Genomic DNA, 23,352 nt, shown 5'->3' with positions numbered 1-23,352 from the left:
ACTGGGGGAGGGGCAGAGGTTTGAGTATCGTAGTTCCAAAGAGCTGGTCAATGGTGGGGGGCGGAGGGTGGGGGGAGGAAAAAGGATGTTAATAAGGGTTTGAATCAGAAACATAAAAAAAAACTCATGGGAAACAAAAATCAAGGCTTCTTTATTAAACCAAGGAGTCACCAATTCATGTAACATGAGGAGCAGCTGTTGTATAAAGTCACAGAAGCTGCAACAATCGAGGCACTGTGCTTGCATCTGTGCTGTTCAGGCTGGTTTTATTTTTTGGCAGGCAGCACAACAGCAACAATTCAAGCCACAGTGTTCAGGCCAGAGCGTGGGGGTTTGTGCACAGTCAGGCCTCAATAGGCATTCATCCAGAACATTTCTAAATGCTCATGTAAGTAACAAATAGACAGACTAAAAGATCTTTCAGAATAGCACGAGTGACTCTTTCAACCAGTTTCCCCCAGTGTTTCAGCTTGTAAGGGATACGCAGATCAGCATTCCCCCAGGTTTGACCCTCAGTCTGTGCTGCTGTCAGCTAGGGTGATGAGGTGGCCACTACCTCTGGCCTCAGGCTGGGATAAACGGCCTGTGTTCCCATTCCTGATCGATATACAGCAATCCGCAGAAAACGCACGCGTATCTGCTCGCACCCATATCAGGCGAGGGCAAGATCAGGAGCGGCTGTGGTGCCTCCACAGTTGAATAATCTGCCTCGACTCACTGTCCAGGACCACATAGGAAAAGCGCTTGAGAAGGGGAATGGGTTAGTAAGAAACTGCAACTACACCACAAAAATGCCCCTTACTTGGTATGCATATAGAGATTTCACACTTCTCCCCCTTCATTTCCAGGCATTCTCGTCCCCGATACAGGATTTGGATAGTATCAGGAGGCAGACAAGCTGGCTAGAATTCCCCCCTCCCTTATCCAGCGGCACTAAAGCTAATGATAACCTTCTGAAATGACCTAACCCGAGAGGGAACAATGATTGAGTCTGCGATCGTCTGGCCCGTAGAAGGAAGAGGTTACACCGATCAGAAAAGATTGAGCCGGCTTGGGCTTCTTTCTCTAGAAAATTGAAAGTCAGGGGACAGGCTGATAGGGTAGATGTAGAGAAGATGTTTTCACTTGTGGGAGGGAGACCAATAGAAAGGGCCATAAAAGCTAGTCACTAATAAATCCAATAGGGAATTCAGGAGAAACTTCTTTATTCAAGAGAGTGGATGAATGGTCACAGACCTGAAACGTTAACTCTGTTTCTCTCTCCACAGATGCTGCCAGACCTGCTGAGTATTACCAGCATTTCTTGTTTTTATTTCAGATTTCCAGCATCTGCAGTATTTTGCTTTTATTATTAAGTAAAAAATATACTTTAACCGGACCAAGACTTTGAAAATGGGGGCCCATATTACCCAAAACTGCCAAAGTAGAAAACAATTTCCTCAGCACCAACTTTCACAATGGCTTATTCAGCTGCAAGTCTCCTTCTCCCTTCCTCTCTGCCCAATGCTGGTTGAGGTGGGAGAAACAATACGGGGCATGTCCCCTGCAGGTGTGGGTCTTTGACCATGAGTTGGTCCCATGCATCAGTTTACTCGACTGTGTGACTGCCAGAGAAGGAGGTGGTTGTCCTGACTGGAGACTGGAGGTGGGGGTCGGCCACTGAAATAGAATTATTCCTGCTGTGCAAGTTCCGCAGTACCACCATCCACAATGGCGGAGATCAGGAGCCACGTCCTTTTCTTTTCCTCCCTGCCCAATGCACAACCAGAGCAAACAGGGAAAAGGACTTGCATTTATATAGTGCCTTTCACTACCTCAGGATGTCCCAAAGCGTTTTACAGCCAAAGAAGTACTTTATGAAGCCTAGTCGCTGTTGTAATGTAGGAAACACGGCAGCCAATTTGCACACATACAGTTGTGTGATAATGATCAGATAATCTGTTTTCATGATTTTGCTTGAGGGATGAATATCAGCTAGGACACCAATCAGAACTCCCCTGCTCTTTTTCGAAATAGAACTGTGGGATCTTTTCCATCCACCCGAGAGTGAAGACAGGGCCTCAGTTTTAACATCTCATCTGAAGGACAGCACCTCTGTGCAGCAGCACCTCAGCACTGCACTGGAGTGGCGGCCCGGATTACCTGCTCTGTTCTCTCCAACCCAGCAATCTTCTGACTCGCAGGCAAGTGTGTCATCAACTGGGCCGCGGCTGAGAGCTTTGCTGAAGCCTGGATATTGACAGAGGGAGGAGGACATGGAAGAAAGAGCTAACTGCCAGCTCAGAAAGTCAGCATTTCCTCCTTTGCCTTGGCTCCTCCAGCTACCCCACACCGCCCCCCCCCCCACCAACCCCAAGACCCTCGTTGATGGAAAATCCATCATTTGGCACCATTCCAGTGCACAATTGTGAGCTCACTGGCCTTGCTGCCTGGAGATCAGGGGGAGGCGAAAGGTGACAAGAGACATCTGGGCCTGCAACAGGGCTGCATTTGTGCAGATCAACAACTGATCCAAGGACACCTGCGCCGAGCTCACTCTGCTCCTGATGGGGAGGGCTACACCAAGAAATTTTACGCCACAAAGCTACTGCCGAGAGCAAGCGGCCAGTTCTGTTGCCCGTTGATGCAAAGCATCAAGTTTGTGCACAGCAGGAGCACACGTCTTCTGTGGACAACAAGCCAATACGGGTCAGTACAAACAGGAACACTGGGTGAGCAGAACTCAATGCAGGATTGGATACGGGCAGCAGAGTTCAACACCTCTCCTGATGGGGCACGTTGGATTGAACTAATTGCCACTTCAATCCAAAAGGAATGCCAGTCATGTACATGAAAGGTCAAATCACACAGCGCGCTCTTGGTTGAATTCATGGAGCTTTCCGTAGCTTTGGAGATAACTGAATAAACCCTTCATTTGCAATCAGTTAGGCTGAGGACCTCAATTTGGATAGCAGCTGGATTTATGAATGCTTTTATGACTGAGATAAAGGGACTGCTACCAAGCTAGGATTAGACACACAAAAAAAAACAGCTTCATTACTTTCAAGGCAGAGACCAGTTCTTGGGCAACCATCAAGATATTGGTTTGGATCCTGACTCTCGACAAGAGGTTACTGTGCAACGTGGAAATGTAGAAAGATTTACAGCACAGAAGGGGGCCATTCGGCCCATCATGTTTGTGTTGGCCAAAAAAAAAAGAGTAATCCAGTCTAATCCAACTTCCAGCCTTTGTTCCATAGCCCTGTAGGTTACAGCACATCAAGTGCCTGTCCAAGTGTTTTTGAAACGCTTTCAGGCAGTGAGCTCCAGACCCCCACCATCCTCTGGATGAAAACATTACTCAACTCCCCTCTAATTCTCCCATCAATTTACATTAAAATCTGTGCTCCCTGGTTAGTGGCCTCCCTGCTAATGGAATTAGGTCCTTCCTATCCACTCTATCTAGGCCCCACATAACAGCAAGCTAAAGAGGCTTCCACATACTGATGGGAACGATGCTGTAGGGCTGCGTGATATAATGAGCTAGAACACTGCCTTCCAGTTTCTGACTCCTCACTTCCAATCCATCCCCATTCATAAGGAATGATGGTGACAAATGTATCCCTTTGTTGTGAGAGTCCTACATAAACAATGGTTATCCTCCTTGGTAAGGAGAGGAAACGGGGGTGGGGGTGGTGTTGACATGACTCGAGCTGCCAAGAGGAAGCAAGCTGAATCTCTGTGGCAATATCGACGCCCGAGGTGGGTGGATCTGCAGTGTTTCAAGATAGCCTGGCTCACTAGTGGGACCTGGAGAGATAAACCAGTCTCAGGGGTCCCAGAATAATTCCCACTTGGCTCTACATAACCCTACAAGTCAGAGCAATAAGTGTTTTGAATCTGAGCTGATCTGCCTGAGGGGACCATCAAGAGCCAGATACCATCCCAGAGAGGGAGGAGGAAAGGCCAGAAGCTTAAACACTGTTGAGATTTCAAGGGCTCTGACATACACAAGTTCACTGGTTTCCTTATTCACTGGACAAAGTCCAACATATCAACTGGGCTGCTCAACTTCTCTTTCAAGAAAGGGGAACATGCACACCCTAACTCTGAGCACACTAATACTGGACAGACCATGTTCTATTCATAATGACAACACAAGTACCGGGCAATGACTATCTCCAACAAGACAGAATCTAACCGCCTGCCCTTGACATTCAGCATCCTGGAGGTCACAATTGAGCAGAAACTTAACTGGATCAGCCATAAAAAAACTGTGGCTACTAAAGCAGGTCAGAGGCTGGGAATTCTTTGGCAGGTAACTCAGCTCCTGACTCCCCAAAGCCTGTCCAAGACACAAGTCAGGAGTGTGATGGAATACTCTCCACTTGCCTGGACGAGTGCAGCTCAAACAACACTCAAGACACTTGACAAAGCAGTCCATTTGATCAGCATCCTATGCACCACCTTAAACATTCACTCCCTCGACCACCGGCACACAGCGGCAGCAGTGTGTACTATCTACAAGATGCACTGCAGCAATTCGCCAAAGCTCTTTGACAGCACCGTTCAAGCCTGTGACCTCTACCACCTAGAAGGACAAGGGTAGCAGAATCATGGCAAGTTCCCCTCCAAGTCACACACCATCCTGACTTGGCACTATATTGCCGTTCCTTCACTGTCACTAGGTCAAAATCCTGGACCTCCCATCCCAACTGCACTCTGAGTATACCTACAGCATATGAACTGCAGAGGTTCAAGAAGGCAGTTCACCACCACCTTCTCAAAGGCAACTGGGGATGGACAATAATTGCTGGCTCTACCAGCACTGCTCATATCCCATGAATGAATAAAAATATTAATAAAGGTTTTAAATGAGATTGGTGCACCTTTTATCTTCCATAATCCAACCACATCCCTTCATCATTAGGAAAACTATAGTCTACCTACATCTTTGATCTTCCAACCTTCCCCCTCCAGGTAGAGACAGCAAGTGAGGCTCAGTCTTGGCTCTGCGGATGTCAACAGCAATGCAGTCTGTCACCTAAGTGACTGGCATTTGTGCATGAAGGGTTGTGGAGTAAATCAGGAGAAACCGTTTTCACTGGCGGAAGAGTCAGTAGCCAGAGGACACAGATTTAAAGTAACTGACAGAAGAACCAAAAGGAACATGAGGGGGGAGAAAGAATTTACACAGCGAGCTGTTGTGATCAGGATTGCACCGTCTGTAATGTGGTAACCTTCAAAAAGGAATTGGATAAATAGTTGACTGGGAAAAAATTGCAGGGCAAGAGCAGGACTAACTGGAGAGCAATACACAGAATTCTCAATTGTAATATTTTAAACATAAGATTTGCAGAGGGTAGGAGGAGAGAGAGAGAGAGAGAGAGAGAGAGAGAGAGAGAGAGAGAGACAAGACAGACATAGAAAAGTATGAAGGAGATACATTGAGGCAGAGAGACTATAGTGCATGCGGAGCCCCCCCCACATTATACAATAGATCCAGCTTCCCCATTACCTTGTGAGATTAACATTGATGCACTATGTTAGTGGACAAGGATTGGACAATCTCTCCAATTCTGATCTCAGAGTCTGGCAGAGACAATCTGGAGATCCTACATCACTGTTAACTTGCAGAGCTATTGGAAAACAGCAGGACCAGTCAGATGGTTCTTTCAAAACACCTCCAGAGACACAGTGGGCCGAATGGCTTCCTTCTGTGCTGTACCATTCTATCATGAGCCTAGACATCACCAGGACGTTTGAGAACGGATAACATCACAGCCAAGCGAATTCAGAACATAAGCATTCTTTCCAATGGAGGATATACTGGATAATTATACATCAACAAAACTGGACTACATTTCCCCCCCATCCCTAGCATGAGAGGCCAACTACAGCACTCCAATCACCTCTCTAAGATCCACAAACTTTACAAAGATAAGAGATCAAGCTTCAGTCCTTCCTGCTCTGCACGGCTCAGTACAATACAGGGCAATGCATTTACCCATCACTTACTCTCCTGGGTTCCAACAAGTGAACCAGTCCTGGCCAGACATAACTATTTTCTTCAATTAAAAAGGAAGACCCAATATCTGCTGTGATTTGCTGCTTAACTTTCCAGCTTCCTCAGTGATTTTCCCCACTTTTAACATTCTTCAAAATTTTTAATTTGCCTTGAATCGAGTTTTGCGCACTCATGATTTTTGGCCCAGGTTTTATCACTTCTCCCCCTCCTTTCCTACTCCAGATTGAGAAGCCTATTCAATTGTTACCTCCCAAAGGGAAAACATTAAATTGCACTTATGTAGTCAATAACATTGAATATCAGTCAAACAGCCATTTCCCCATTTCCAATATTCATACCACTAATAAACATATACATCATAAACTTCCCTCAGTGCTGTCACATAGGATACAACCAAGTAATAATGAAAGATCACCAAAAACACGGCTGGAAAGATTTTGTGGATGGTTTTAAAAATGGGAGCGATAAAAAGAGAACAAAGCAACAACATGCTACCAGGTTAATGCAGGAAGGAAAATACCTCCACCCCACATTTAATGTGTGGGGGATACAACATGGGTGAGGGATATATAAGAATTATTTATTTATCTGCGTGGGTGGGTGTCTCTCTCTCTGTTATATATATTTAGAGAGAGAGGGAGATTGAGAGACAGAAAAAGATACACATATATATATATAAACCACAACTAAATTACGTGTAAAAAGCACCACTTACTTGCTGGAATTAGTCCTTCGGCCAGGCTGGAGATGATGGTCCAGGACTGTGACCCTTTCGGGGAAAAGGGGGTTAATATCAAAAGGGAACTCCATGGTGGGAAATCTCAGGAGATTGAAAATCAGCGACAAGACTAAAAAATTTAAAAAATATAAAAATTAAATAAAGTTCAAAAATTTTTGATTGCCTAAAAATGCAGTTAAAATTAAAAAAGGTATTAAAACTGTTTTTTTTTTAAATATAAAACATAAATTTAGATGAATGGGGGAGTGAGGAGACCTGGCCTTTCTTCTCCACAGCCCAGGGTGGTTCCTAACCAGCACCACCGCCCCAAATAAGTGCTGCATTAACTGTGCAGATATTTTAAAAAAAAAAAATTTTTTTTTAAAAAAAGACTAAAAACTAATGTTATTTGCAAATAACATTTTCTATTTCACAACCCGGGAGCCACATCACTCCTTCCCTTTCCCCCCACGAGGCATTAATTCAAACTGCAGCCAGCCCCGACTCGCTCAAGCAGCAAGTCGCCCAGGAGACCAGCGCACACTTCCGCCAAAGAAGGGCGGGAGACGTCACGTCACGTCGCGTCGCCGCCAGCCCGCCATCTTGGGTGAGGCGAATCTGGACAATGGGAGCGCCGCAGTCCAAGAGTCAGGCGGTGCAGAGTGAGGCTCATTGACTGGAATGGAACATTTGCAGCACATTGGAGCCCGAGGAACCCCTTCGTCCTTCTGGTCACCGCACTTGAGCGAGGATGTGAGGGTGCAGAGGAGATTTACCAGAATGGTTCCAGGGACGGGGGATTTTAGTTGCGAGGTTGGGTTGCAAAAGCTGGGGTTGTTCTCCCTGCGGCAGAGGAGGGGAGATTTGATGGAGGTGTTCAAGATTATGACATTCCTGTAACTTGTTCTCCTTGACTATAAGCGCTGCATCTCTGCCCCTGATCACACTAAATAACCCACCACTGGAAGTGGTTAAATTCTGCTACCTTGGATCCACAGTGACAGGCAACCTGTCTATACTTAGAGAAAGCAGCTACCATCTTTGACTGATTTGCGAAACGCACATGGGATAACACCAAGCTGACCCTTAGGAACAAGCTGATGGCTTATATGTCCTGTATTCTCAGCACCTTGATGTATGGCTGTGAAAGATGGGAGATTTACAGCTACCAGGAAAAGAAGCTCAATAATTTCCATCTTTGTTGTCTGCGGTGCATTATGGGTATATCCAGGCAGGACAACATCACAAATGCGGCCGTCCTGTCAATAGCAGAGCTCCCAAGCTTGTTGGCAGTAATCAAATAGAGGCGGCTTCAGTGGATCGGACGCATCCGCAGGATGGAAAACGGTTGCGTACCCAAGGACCTTCTGTGTGGTGAGGTAACCAGGGCCAGACGACCAGTGGGCGCCCAAAGCTTCACTTCAAGAATGCTTGCAAGTGTGACATGAAGGCCCTAAATGTTGACTATCGCATCTGGGTGTCACTAGCCGGCCAAAGAAGGAAATGGCTACACTTACTGTGGACTGGAGTGCACGACAATGCAAACATGTGGCTACAACAGCTTGGAAACAGGCACCAACGTCAAAAACAACAACTCACAGTGTCACTTGGCAGCTTTAAGTGTAGCACTTGTGGCAGAACCTGCCTCTCAAGGATTGGCCTTCACAGCCATCAGCAAAGGTGCACCAAGAAAAGACACCCCACCTAAATGGATTGTTTGCTGCGGGTCCATCATCTTTTGTAGCTGGAAGGAATGCCAACCTGGTACAAGATTATGACAGGCAGATAGATAAGGTAGATAAGGAATAGCTGTTCCCATTAGCTGATAGTACAAGGACCAGGGGGACACAGATTGAAGGTTTTGGGCAAGAGATGCAGGGGGCGTGTGAGGACGAACTTATTTACACAGCAGGTGGCAATGACCTGGAACTGACTGCACATGAGGATGGTGAAAGTGGAAGCAATCAATGATGTCAAAAGGAAATTTGATGGGCACTTGCAGGAAATAAACTTGCAGGGCTACGGAGATGGAGTGGGACTGATTGGATAGCTCCGTGGAGAGCCAGCGTGGAATCGATGGGCTGAGTGGCCTCCTGCTGTGCCTTTAATGACCTATGACTCTATTTTGTAGACCCCATCACCCATTACATTATTTTTTTTAAATTCTCTAGTTTAAAATAAAATTTCTTTCAACTTTAAAACATGTTTTAATGTACAGCCCATATGCACTGCTGATTAGCATCTAAAATTTTAAAAAGGCAAAATACTGCAGAAGATGGAAATCTGAAATAAAGACAAAAAAGGTCGGTGATTTTTCATCATCTGTGGACATGGGTCCAGCTTCGCATGTACTCTGATGATACCCAACTCGAACTCTCCACTCCCTGCTTTGACCCCTGTATGACCTTCGGATGTAAGGTCAATGACTTGAAACGTTAGCTCTGTTTCTCTCGCCACAGATGCCACCTGACTTTTTGAGTGTTAATCAGTATTTTCTGTTTTTATTTCTAAAAAGAAGAAGGGTATGTTAATGTGTTTGGGTGGGGTATGTTTCTAATAAAGGATCCCACTAGGTTGCCAGATATTCACCACTCCCACCACATGGTCACATGGCACAGCCATCCTTTTGGCGCACTGCCTTCCCAGACTCTTTGGAAAGTGAATTGACTCCTTATTTCCCGACTGGATGAATCTTGAATGTCAAAGAGCCATTTTCCCCAGCTCTAATATTCTTAGAATTGGTAAATAAAAGTGCCCAAACGATTTTTTTTAATCACAATTTTTCTCACGCATCTATGATTTTTCTCCCAGTTACTCACTTCGGTGTCCGGGAAATCAAACTTTAATTCCTGGAAATTGAATGGCAATCTGGGAGATTTGCTGACCCAAATTCGAAGCTGCCTATGTTTTCTTTCAGATGCTAAATGATCTAATGTGAATTTGAGTATTTCCTGCAATTATTCCCGACTCTCCCTGCCCCCACTCAGTTACCTCCAGAGTCAGCTAAGGATCTGTTCTTGGTTCCCACTTGTTCCTTATCTACATGCTGTCCCTTGTGACATCATTTGCAGACATGGGTTCAGGTTTCACATGTACACTGATGACACTCAACCCCACCATCTACTTTGACTCCTCTGCAGCCTACGTGTTGCTTATCTGCCATAAAGTTTTGGATTACTTCAATTTCCTCCAACTGAACATTGGAAAAACACCAAGTCATTGACCTCGGCCCCAACACAAACGCCACCATTTCTGTCCCTCTCTGTGGCCACTGTCCCAGGCTGTTCACAACTTTAATGTTCTATTTAACCCCAAGGTGAGTTTCTGACTCCATATCCTTTTTGCTGGCTTAGATTGGTTCTTGAATCAAAAGTGCCTCCATTCTAAAAGTCTCTTCCTTGTTTTCAGATCCCTCCATGGTCTTGCTCATCCCTGTCTCTGTAACCTCCTCCAGCCCTACAACCTTGGGGTCTCTGCATTCCTCCAATTCTGGCCTCTTGCGCATCCCTGGTTTTTATGGGTCCACCATTGGTGGACAGGCCTTTTGCTGCCTGGGTCCCAAGCTGTGATATTCCCTCCCTAAACTGCTTAACCTCGCTACTCTCCCTTCTTCGTTCAGGTGCTCAATTTTTGACCAAACCTTTGGTCACTTGTCCAAATATCTCATGTGGCTCGGTGTCAAATTTTGTTTGATGACATTCTTGTGAAGTGCCTTGGGACACTTTATTACATTCTTCTTCTTCTTTGGCCTCCTTGTCTCGAGAGACAATGGATAAGTGCCTGGAGGTGGTCAGTGGTTTGTGAAGAAACGCCTGGAGTGGCTATCAAGGCCAATTCTAGAGTGACAGACTCTTCCACAGGCGCTGCAGACAAAATTGGTTGTCAGGGCTGTTACACAGTTGGCTCTCTCCGTGCACTTCTGTCTTTTTTCCTGCCAACTGCTAAGTCTCTTCGACTCGCCACGCTTTAGCCCCGTCTTCATGGCTGTCTGCCAGCTCTGGCGATCACTGGCAACTGACTCCCACGACTTGTGGTCAATGTCACAGGACTTCATGTCGCGTTTGCAGACGTCTTTAAAGCGGAGACATGGACGGCCGGTGGGTCTGATACCAGTGACGAGCTTGCTGTACAATGCGTCCTTGGGGATCCTGCCATCTTCCATGCGGCTCACATGGCCAAGGCATCTCAAGCGCCGCTGGCTCAGTAGGGTGTATATGCTGGGGATGTTGGCCGCCTCGAGGACTTCTGCGTTGGAGATACGGTCCTGCCACCTGAAGCCAAGGATTCTCCGGAGGCAGCGAAGATGGAATGAATTGAGACGTCGCTCTTGGCTGACATATGTTGTCCAGCCTCGCTGCCTTAGAGCAAGGTACTGAGGACACAGGCTTGAATCACTCGGACTTTTGTGTTCCGTGTCAATGCGCCATTTTCCCACACCCTCTTGGCCAGTCTGGATATAGCAACGGACGCCTTTCCTATGCGCTTGTTGATTTCTGCATCTAGAGACAGGTTACTGGTGATAGTTGAGCCTAGGTAGGTGAACTTTTGAACCACTTCCAGAACGTGATCGCCGATATTGATGGATGGAGCATTTCTGTCGTCCTGTCCCATGATGTTTGTTTTCTTGAGGCTGATGGTTAGGCCAAATTCGTTGCAGGCAGCCACAATCCTGTCGATGAGTCTCTGCAGGCACTCTTCTGTGTGGGATGTTAATGCAGCATCGTCAGCAAAGAGGAGTTCCCTGATGAGGACTTTCCGTACTTTGGTCTTCGCTCTAAGACGGGCAAGGTTGAACAACCTGTCATCTGATCTTGTGTGGAGGAAAATTCTTTCTTCTAAAGTCTTGAACGCATGTGAGAGCAGCAGGGAGATGAAGATCCCAAACAGTGTAGGTGTATTACATCAAAGGTGCTATACAAATGCAAGTTGTTGTTGTTGGAGCGCATTGCTCCCACCCCCCCCCCCCCCCCCACCACCCTACTCCACCCACCACTCACATGTACAAAGGCATCATGGAGATTATTTTTTCTAGTTATGTGGTGGAAAACAAAATTAACAAATTAAAATGATTATAAATTATGCAGCTCTAACCAGGGCTATAACTACACCCTCACAAAGTCATCACATTGGAAAATACAACAGAGAAACAGGCCATTCAGCCCAGCTAGTCCATATTGATCTTGATGAGTCCAATGCCATGCACCCATCCTGTTCCCAAAAATCCCTTGTTCCACTTCCATTCAGACATTGATTGAACCTATTCTCAAACGTTGACAAGATCTTGACTTCAATCACGAGCTCTGCTGGTACATTTCAAAGTTTCACTACTCTATGTAAAAACTGTTCTGCCTGGAGTCTGTCCTAAATGTCTTACAGTTAATCTGGTTTGTCGTCGTCATAATCAGTCCCTCGAAAAGAGGATGAAGTCTGCCCGGGTTCCTGATTTGTGTGTCCTCAGGTGGTTCAACAGGCCAATCCTGGAACCACAGGTCTTTGCATGGAGAGGACAAGTGTTGCCCTGAGGGAGGGAGGGGGTTCTCGAGCCAGCTTCCTGCTCCTTCTCCTTCCACTTTCGAAGCTTCTCTGCAGCAGAGTTTATGCAGTCAGTTTCCGACTGTGTTGTAGCTTGTTGGATGAGGCACTATCACTTGGTACAGTTAGTGGCAAGTTCCTCCCACATACCGATGTCAATTTGTCCCCTTTTCAATGAGGCCTTCAAGTGTCCTTGAAACGCTTTTTCTGTCCTCTTTGAGATCGGATGCCATCCTTAAGTTGTGAAAAGTGGATCTGTTTCGGAAGCCGATTATTTGGCATGCGGATGCAGTGTCCAGACCAGCGGAGCTGATTTCACATGATCATCGTCGCAATGCTGCAGGAATTGGCTTTGGTGAGGATGCTGGAGCTTTTTCGCCTATCTTCCCACTTAACTTTGGCAGCATCCTTGCGAACCTGCACTGCACAATCTCATCGTTCTTCCAATAGTGAGTAGTCCAAAGCTGTACACAGGACTCCAACTGTGGTCTTTCCAAGGTTTTGAATAGATTCACCATTACAACTCAACTTTTATATTTTATACTTCTTGACATGCAACGATATTATCTTTTTTGGTTATATGGTTATGATCTGAAATTATTAAATTCAATGTTTTGTCCGGAAGGCTGTAAAGGGCCTACCTCTGTTGCCATTTTTTTCTGGATGGCAGCTGTTGGTGATGATTCTTCTATTCCCATTTACACCTCCCTTAGACCCATCTTTTATTTCTTTACTTGTCCCATTACCATCTCCTTTTGTCTTGTACCATCATCCCTTTTGCCATTTAATCTCTGCTGGCTCAGTGAGTAACGAGCACTCCAAGTCTGAAGGTTGTGGGTTCAAGTCCTACTCCAGGACTTGAGCACAAAATCAAGGCTGACACTCAAGATGGAGTGCTACACAGTCAGAGAAGCTGTCTTTCAGAGGACATAAAAGATCCCATGCCACTATTTATCCCTCAAATTATCTGGTTATTATCACATTGCTGTCTGTGGGACCTTGCTGTGCTCAAATTGGCTGCTGCGTTTCCTCCATTATAACAGTGACCGCACTTCAGAGGCGGTAAAGCACTTTGAGACATCCTGACATTGTGAAAGATGCTGTATATCACAGACCGTCCCTTTTGTTCTCCCTTCCCCCTTTCCCTGCCTTTGTCATAGAGAGACACAGCACTGAAACAGGCCCTTCGGCCCAGCGAGTCTGTGCCGACCATCAACCACCCATTTATACTAATCCTACATTAATCCCATATTCCCTACCACATCCCCATCATTCTCCTACCACCTACCTACACTAGGGGCAATCTACAATGGCCAATTTACCTATCGACCTGCATGTCTTTGGCTGTGAGAGGAAACCGGAGCACCCGGCGGAAACCCACGCAGTCACAGGGAGAACTTGCAAACCCTGAACCCAGGTCGCTGGAGCTGTGAGGCTGTGGTGCTAACCACTGCGCCACTGTGCCGCATTTGCATACAACTGGTTACATCTCTAACTTTTTCCAGTTTTTATGAAGAGTCATCGACTCGAAATGTTAACTCTTTTACAGAAGCTGCCAGAACTGCTGAGTATTTCCTGCACTTTCTGTTTTTATTTCAGATTTCCAGCATCTATACTACTTTCCTAATATTTTTACTGAGATGCAGCTAGCTAATTGTGACCATAATCAATGCCAAAGTTTTTTTGTTCTTGTATGACCATATTGTTATGTTTACACTCAGCACTCCATGAACTGCTTTGCCTGTGCTGGGATGAGGAAGCAATACCACAAGACATGTGCGATGCTAATATCATCACCCTCAATAAAAACAAGGGTGACCGTGGTGACTGCAGCAGCTACAGCGGAATCTCCCTGCTCAGCACAGTGGGGAAGGTCTTCGCTCAAGTCGTTTTAAACAGACTCAGACCCTGAGGCACAATGCAGCTTTCGAGCAGAGAGATCCACCATTAACATGCTGTTCTCCCTTCGCCAGCTACAGGAGAAATGCCGCGAACAACAGATGCCCCTCTACGTTGCTTTCATAGATCTCACCAAAGCCTTTGACCTCGTCAGCAGATGTGGTCTCTTCAGACTACTAGTAAAGATCGGATGTCCACCAAAGCTACTAAGTATCATCACCTCATTCCATGACAATATGAAAGGCACAATTCAGCATAGCGGTGCCTCATCAGACCCCTTTCCTATCCTGAGTGGCGTGAAACAGGGCTGTGTTCTCGCACCTACACTGTTTGGGATCTTCTTCTCCCTGCTGCTCTCACATGCGTTCAAGTCTTCAGAAGAAGGAATTTTCCTCCACACAAGATCAGATGGCAGGTTGTTCAACCTTGCCCATCTAAGAGTGAAGACCAAAGTATGGAAAGTCCTCATCAGGGAACTCCTCTTTGCTGACGATGCTGCATTAACATCCCACACAGAAGAGTGTCTGCAGCGACTGATCGACAGGTTTGCGGCTGCCGGCAACGAATTTCTCCTAACCATCAGCCTCAAGAAAATGAACATCATGAGACAGGACGTCAGAAATGCTCCATCCATCAATATCGGCGACCACTCTCTGGAAGTGGTTCAAGGGTTCACCTACCTAGGCTCAACTATCACCAGTAACCTGTCTCTCGATGCAGAAATCAACAAGCGCATGGGAAAGGCAACCGCTGCTATGTCCAGACTGGCCAAGAGGGTGTGGGAAAATGGCGTACTGACACGGAACACAAAAGTCCGAGTGTTTCAAGCCTGTGTCCTCAGTCCCTTGCTCTATGGCAGCGAGGCCTGGACAACGTATGTAGCCAAGAGCGACGTCTCAACTCATTTCATCTTCGCTGCCTCCGGAGACTCCTTGGCATCAGGTGGCAGGACGATATCTCCAACGCAGAAGTCCTCGAGGCGGCCAACATCCCCAGCATATACACCCTACTGAGCCAGCGGCGCTTGAGATGCCTTGGCCATGTGAGCCGCATGGAAGATGGCAGGATCCCCAAGGACGCATTGCACAGCGAGTTCGTCACTGGTATCAGACCCACCGGCCGTCCATGTCTCTGCTTTTAAATACGTCTGCAAACGCAACATGAAGTCCTGTGACATTGACGTGGGAGTCAGTTGCCAGTGATCGCCAGAGCTGGCGAACAGCCATAAAGGCGGGGCTAAAGAGTGGTGAGTCGAAGAGACTTAGCAGTTAGCAGGAAAAAAGACAGAAGCGCACGGAGGGAGCCAACTGTGTCACAGCCCCGACAACCAATTTTATCTGCAGCGCCTGTGGAAGAGTCTGTCACTCTAGAATTGGCCTTTATAGCTATTCCAGGCGCTGCTTCACAAACCACTGACCACCTCCAGGCGCTTACCCATTGTCTCTCGAGACAAGGAGGCCAAAAAAGGTTGCTGGATATAGTATGTATAAAGGACTCATCTCAGAGTAATGCAGATATCACACTTGTATTAAATCACCAACAGGTTTATTTACAGCACAATAAAATATAATAGTTCTTAGATGATTTCAGTACAATATCTTTGCAGAGCAGCCAGTGTATTTGCTGCAGAAGATCCCAGCTGTATCTTTTAGTTTCACTTTTAACTCTTAAGCTCCACCTATAGGCTTAAGCAAACACAGTGAAGTGACAGACAGAACAATCAAACCCAGATCAATCAAACACTGCACATATCCTCAGGTATTGCTGTCAGATATTGTCTGCCGGCAGGTATATTGGGACCTTGATGCTGTTGCTCCCTCCCTAATATTCAATGGTACAGTCGAGTTCAGTTTATTCCAATTTTGTTGGACCCATCTATCAATGGAGCTGGGGGGGCAGATTTAAAGGTGGTTGTATTCGCTGGTTTCACTGCGAGCCAGTTAATAGCTGATTGAAGGTACCACATAAATCTCTTTATGATTAATTTAGCAGGTAGTTCTCTGGGTTGTGCGCTTTTGTGACATGTTGTGACTCTCTATAATTGGTATATTCTAGTACCCCCCCCCCCCACCCCGTACCTCTTCAGTGGTTGCTGCCATGCCGCCATTGGTGATTGTCGGCGGCAGGGGGCAGGGTTATGATTGACGGATCAAAAGGAGGCGGTGTCACTGGACCGTGAGTGACAGTCGCTGCGACGCTGGAGGTGTGGGGGCGGTGGAGGGCGGGGCTAGAACTGCCTGTTAGCCCAAGTGGGGGCAGCGAGCGACAGGGGAAAAGGGGGCGGGGCTATGGGTACCGCTGGCGCGAACTGCCAGTTAGAAGGGTTAGGGGGCGGGGCAGACAGTGAGGAGGCGGGACAACCGCAACCGCGAGGTGAGCGTGAGGCTGGATTGTCAGTTTGAAGACAAAGGGGGCGCTGCCGAGCGGGAGGGCGGGGCCAAATCGTCATGTCGGGCGCTAGGGGGTGGGGTCTCAAGAACGGCGTCGAGCTGAGCACGCAGCGAAAGGGGGCGGGGCTTGCGGTGAGGGGGCGGGGTCGCAGTACGTCATGCGGGCCCGCAGGGGGGCGGGGCGGTCGGTCTGGCCGGGGGACTGGGTGAGCATCGTTCAGTGGGTGGAGGCGCTGCGATTCTGGGAGCTGCATCACGACAGGCCGATTAAGACAGCAGCCGGCAGCGCGTAGCGGCCGCAGCAGCCCCGTAAGGCCCAGCGAGCGTTCAGCCGGGCCGTAGGCCCCCGGTGGGGACTGAGGGGGCGGCACCAGCAAGGCCCAGACCTGGGGCTCGGGGGATTCCGCCCGGCGCCATGCCGCGGAAAAAGCCCTTCAGCGTGAAACAGAAAAAGAAACAGCTACAGGAGCGGCGGGAGAGGAAACGACAGGGTGAGTGACAGTGAAAAACCCAGTGATGGTGAATACAGTCCATAATATACAGTCAGTGATAGTGAATAACCCAGTGATGGTGAATACAGTCCATAATATACAGTCAGTGATAGTGAATAACCCAGTGATGGTGAATACAGTCCATAATATACAGGGTTAGTGATAGTGAAGAACCCAGTGATGGGGAATACAGTCCATAATATACAGTCAGTGATAGTGAATAACCCAGTGATGGTGAATACAGAGCATAATATACAGGGTTAGTGATAGTGAATAACCCAGTGATGGTGAATACAGTCCATAATATACAGTCAGTGATAGTGAATAACCCAGTGATGGTGAATACAGAGCATAATATACAGGGTTAGTGATAGTGAATAACCCAGTGATGGTGAATACAGTCCATAATATACAGTCAGTGATAGTGAATAACCCAGTGATGGTGAATACAGAGCATAATATACAGGGTTAGTGATAGTGAATAACCCAGTGATGGTGAATACAGTCCATAATATACAGTCAGTGATAGTGAATAACCCAGTGATGGTGAATACAGTCCATAATATACAGTCAGTGATAGTGAATAACCCAGTGATGGTGAATACAGAGCATAATATACAGGGTGAGTGATAGTGAATAACCCAGTGATGGTGAATACAGAGCATAATATACAGTCAGTGATAGTGAATAACCCAGTGATGGTGAATACAGTCCATAATATACAGTCAGTGATAGTGAATAACCCAGTGATGTGGAAGACAGAGCATAATATACAGTCAGTGATAGTGAATAACCCAGTGATGGGGAATACAGTCCATAATATACAGTCAGTGATAGTGAATAACCCAGTGATGTGGAAGACAGAGCATAATATACAGTCAGTGATAGTGAATAACCCAGTGATGGGGAATACAGTCCATAATATACAGTCAGTGATAGTGAATAACCCAGTGATGGGGAATACAGTCCATAATATACAGTCAGTGATAGTGAATAACCCAGTGATGTGGAAGACAGCATAATATACAGTCAGTGATAGTGAATAACCCAGTGATGGGGAATACAGTCCATAATATACAGTCAGTGATAGTGAATAACCCAGTGATGTGGAAGACAGAGCATAATATACAGTCAGTGATAGTGAATAACCCAGTGATGTGGAAGACAGAGCATAATATACAGTCAGTGATAGTGAATAACCCAGTGATGGGGAATACAGTCCATAATATACAGTCAGTGATAGTGAATAACCCAGTGATGTGGAAGACAGAGCATAATATACAGTCAGTGATAGTGAATAACCCAGTGATGGGGAATACAGCCCATAATATACAGGGTTAGTGATAGTGAATAACCCAGTGATGGTGAATACAGACCATAATATACAGGGTTAGTGATAGTGAATAACCCAGAGATGTGGAATACAGTCCATAATATACAGGGTTAGTAATAGTGAATAACCGAATGATGGGGAATACAGTCCATAATATACAGTCAGTGATAGTGAATAACCCAGAGATCTGGAATACAGTCCATAATATACAGGGTTAGTGATAGTGAATAACCCAGTGATGGGGAATACAGACCATAATATACAGGGTTAGTGATAGTGAATAACCCAATGATGGGGAATACAGTCCATAATATACAGTCAGTGATAGTGAATAACCCAGTGATGGGGAATACAGTCCATAATATACAGTCAATGACAGTGAATAACCCAGTGATGGGGAATACAGTCCATAATATACAGGGTTAGTGATAGTGAATAACACAGTGATGGGGAATACAGTCCATAATATACAGGGTGAGTGATAGTGAATAACCCAGTGATGGGGAATACAGTCCATAATATACAGTCAGTGATAGTGAATAACCCAGTGATGGTGAATAGAGTCCATAATATACATTCAGTGATAGTGAATAACCCAGTGATGGGGAATACAGTCCATAATCTACAGGGTAAGTGATAGTGAATAACCCAGTGATGGTGAATACAGTCCATAATATGCAGTCAGTGATAGTGAATAACCCAGTGATGGGGAATACAGTCCATAATATACAGTCAGTGATAGTGAATAACCCAGAGATCTGGAATACAGTCCATAATATACAGGGTTAGTGATAGTGAATAACCCAGTGATGGGGAATACAGACCATAATATACAGGGTTAGTGATAGTGAATAACCCAGTGATGGGGAATACAGTCCATAATATACAGTCAGTGATAGTGAATAACCCAGTGATGGGGAATACAGTCCATAATATACAGTCAGTGATAGTGAATAACCCAGTGATGGGGAATACAGTCCATAATATACAGTCAATGACAGTGAATAACCCAGTGATGGGGAATACAGTCCATAATATACAGGGTTAGTGATAGTGAATAACACAGTGATGGGGAATACAGTCCATAATATACAGGGTGAGTGATAGTGAATAACCCAGTGATGGGGAATACAGTCCATAATATACAGTCAGTGATAGTGAATAACCCAGTGATGGTGAATAGAGTCCATAATATACATTCAGTGATAGTGAATAACCCAGTGATGGGGAATACAGTCCATAATATACAGTCAGTGATAGTGAATAACCCAGTGATGGGGAATACAGTCCATAATATACAGGGTGAGTGATAGTGAATAACCCAGTGATGGGGAATACAGTCCATAATATATAGTCAGTGATAGTGAATAACCCAGTGATGGGGAATACAGTCAATAATATACAGGGTTAGTGATGGTGAATAACCCAGTGATGGGGAATACAGTCCATAATATACAGTCAGTGATAGTGAACAACCCAGTGATGGGGAATACAGTCCATAATATACAGGGTTAGTGATAGTGAATAACCCAGTGATGGGGAATACAGTCCATAATATACAGTCAGTGATAGTAAATAACCCAGTGATGGTGAATACAGTCCATAATATACAGTCAGTGATAGTGAATAACCCAGTGATGGGGAATACAGTCCATAATATACAGGGTGAGTGATCATGAATAACCCAGTGATGGGGAATACAGTCCATAATATACAGGGTTAGTGATAGTGAATAACCCAGTGATGGGGAATACAGTCCAGAAGATACAGGGTTAGTGATAGTGAATAACCCAGTGATGGTGAATACAGTCCATAATATACAGTCAGTGAGAGTGAATAACCCAGTGATGGGGAATACAGTCCATAATATACAGGGTTAGTGATAGTGAATAACCCAGTGATGGTGAATACAGAGCATAATATACAGCGTTAGTGATAGTGAATAACCCAGTGATGGTGAACACAGAGCATAATATAAAGTGTTAGTGAATAACCCAGTGATGGGGAATGCAGTCCATAATATACAGTCAGTGATATTGAATAACACAGTGATGGGGAATACAGTCCATAATATACAGGGTGAGTGATCATGAATAACCCAGTGATGGGGAATACAGTCCATAATATACAGGGTTAGTGATAGTGAATAACCCAGTGATGGTGAATACAGAGCATAATGTACAGGGTTAGTGAGAGTGAATAACCCAGTGATGGGGAATACAGACCATAATATACAGTCAGTGATAGTGAATAACCCAGTGATGGGGAATACAGTCCATAATATACAGGGTTAGTGATAGTGAATAACCCAGTGATGGGGAATACAGTCCATAATATACAGGGTTAGTGATAGTGAATAACCCAGTGATGGTGAATACAGACCATAATATGCAGTCAGTGATGTGGAATACAGACCATAATATGCAGTCAGTGATAGTGAATAACCCAGTGATGGTGAATACAGACCATAATATGCAGTCAGTGATAGTGAAGAACCCACTGATGTGGAATACAGACCATAATATACAGTCAGTGAAAGTGAATAACCCAGTGATGTGGAATACAGACCATAATATACAGTCAGTGCTAGCGAATAACCCAGTGATGTGGAATGCATTCCATAATATACAGTCAGTGGTAGTGAATAACCCAGTGGTGGGGAATTCAGTCCATAATATACAGTCAGTGATCGTGAATAACCCAGTGGTGGGGAATACAGTCCATAATATACAGGTTGAGTGATATTGAATAACCCAGTGATGTGGAATACAGACCATAATATACAGGTTGAGTCGTAGTGAATAACCCAGTGAAGGGGAATACAGTCCATAATATAAAGTCAGTGACAGTGAATAACCCAGTGATGTGGAATACAGTCCATAATATACAGTCAGTGATAGTGAATAACCCAGTGAAGGTGAATACAGACCATAATATGCAGTCAGTGATAGTGAATAACCCACTGATGTGGAATACAGACCATAATATACAGTCAGTGATAGTGAATAACCCAGTGATGGGGAATACAGTCCATAATATACAGTCAGTGATAGTGAATAACCCAGTGATGGGGAATACAGTCCATAATATACAGGGTTAGTGATGGTGAATAATCCAGTGATGGTGAATACAGACCATAATATGCAGTCAGTGATAGTGAATAACCCAGTGATGTGGAATACAGACCATAATATGCAGACAGTGATAGTGAATAACCCAGTGATGTGGAATGCAGACCATAATATAAAGTCAGTGATAGTGAATAACCCAGTGATGGTGAATACAGACCATAATATGCAGTCAATGAGAGTGAAGAACCCACTGATGTGGAATACAGACCATAATAGACAGTCAGTGATAGCGAATAACCCAGTGATGTGGAATGCAGTCCATAATATGCATTCAGTGATCGTGAATAACCCAGTGGTGGGGAATACAGTCCATAATATACAGGTTGAGTGGTAGTGAAGAACCCAGTGAGGGGGAATACAGTCCATAATATAAAGTCAGTGACAGTGAATAACCCAGTGATGGGGATTACAGACCATAATATACCTGGTGAGTGATAGTGAAATTTCCAGTGATGTGGAATGCAGACCATAATATACATGGTGAGTGATTGTGTAATATCCAGTGATGGGGAAGACAGACCACAATGTACAGTCAGTGATAGTGAATAACCCATTGATGGGGAATACAGAGCATAATATACAGCGTTAGTGATAGTGAATACCCCAGTGATGGTGAATACAGAGCATAATATACAGTGTTAGTGATGGTGAATAACCCAGTGATGGGGAATACAGTCCATAATATACAGTCAGTGACAGTGAATAACCCAGTGATGGGGAATACAGTCCATAATATACAGGGTTAGTGATAGTGAATAACCCAGTGATGGGGAATACAGTCCATAATATACAGGGTTAGTGATAGTGAATAACCCAGTGATGGTGAATACAGACCATAATATGCAGTCAGTGACAGTGAATTACCCACTGATGTGGAATACAGACCATAATATACAGTCAGTGATAGTGAATAACCCAGTGATGTGGAATACAGACCATAATATACAGTCAGTGCTCGCGAATAACCCAGTGATGTGGAATGCATTCCATAATATGCATTCAGTGATAGTGAATAACCCAGTGGTGTGGAATACAGACCATAATATACAGGTTGAGTCGTAGTGAATAACCCAGTGATGGGGAATACAGTCCATAATATAAAGTCAGTGACAGTGAATAACCCAGTGATGTGGAATACAGTCCATAATATACAGTCAGTGATAGTGAATAACCCAGAGATGTGGAATACAGTCCATAATATGCAGTCAGTGATAGTGAATAACCCTGTGATGGGGAATACAGACCATAATACACAGTCAGTTATAGTGAATAACCCAGAGATGTGGAATACAGTCCATAATATACAGTCAGTGGTAGTGAATAACCCAGTGGTGGGGAATACAGTCCATAATATACAGGGTTAGTGATAGCGAATAACCCAGTGATGGTGAATATAGTCCATAATATACAGTCAGTGATAGTGAATAACTCAGTGAAGGTGAATACAGACCATAATATGCAGTCAGTGATAGTGAATAACCCACTGATGTGGAATACAGACCATAATATACACTCAGTGACAGTGAATAACCCAGTGATGGGGAATACAGTCCATAATATACAGTCAGTGATAGTGAATAACCCAGTGATGGGGAATACAGTCCATAATATACAGGGTTAGTGATGGTGAATAATCCAGTGATGGTGAATACAGACCATAATATGCAGTCAGTGATAGTGAATGACCCAGTGATGGTGAATACAGACCATAATATGCAGTCAGTGATAGTGAAGAACCCACTGATGTGGAATACAGACCATAATAGACAGTCAGTGATAGCGAATAACCCAATGATGTGGAATGCAGTCCATAATATGCATTCAGTGATCGTGAATAACCCAGTGGTGGGG

The 23,352-nt window shown here is 45.1% G+C and overlaps 2 protein-coding genes across 5 annotated transcripts in view; one reads left to right on the top strand and one right to left on the bottom strand.

Moving 5' to 3' along the window:
- The window catches only part of atat1 (alpha tubulin acetyltransferase 1), a 62,705-nt gene extending 55,476 nt beyond the window's left edge, over positions 1–7,229 (bottom strand). For 3 of the 4 annotated variants that reach the window (XM_068009646.1, XM_068009649.1, XM_068009648.1), the window contains exon 1: positions 6,723–7,229. In XM_068009646.1, the coding sequence (XP_067865747.1) occupies positions 6,723–6,817 (95 nt within the window). In that variant the 5' untranslated portion in view covers positions 6,818–7,229. The remainder of the gene's footprint in view (positions 1–6,722) is intronic. The other variant, XM_068009647.1, reaches the window with a different exon arrangement.
- A 9,489-nt stretch (positions 7,230–16,718) lies between these two features.
- The window catches only part of gnl1 (guanine nucleotide binding protein-like 1), a 42,499-nt gene continuing 35,865 nt past the window's right edge, over positions 16,719–23,352 (top strand). The window contains exon 1 of the mRNA XM_068009645.1: positions 16,719–17,037. Within this exon, the coding sequence (XP_067865746.1) occupies positions 16,962–17,037 (76 nt within the window). The 5' untranslated portion in view covers positions 16,719–16,961. The remainder of the gene's footprint in view (positions 17,038–23,352) is intronic.

Source organism: Heterodontus francisci, chromosome 29 (genome assembly GCF_036365525.1).
Source record: "Heterodontus francisci isolate sHetFra1 chromosome 29, sHetFra1.hap1, whole genome shotgun sequence".
NCBI lineage: Eukaryota > Metazoa > Chordata > Chondrichthyes > Heterodontiformes > Heterodontidae > Heterodontus > Heterodontus francisci.
The sequence above is the reverse complement of the archived record's forward strand: the minus strand, read 5'-3'. Positions and strand labels throughout refer to the sequence as shown.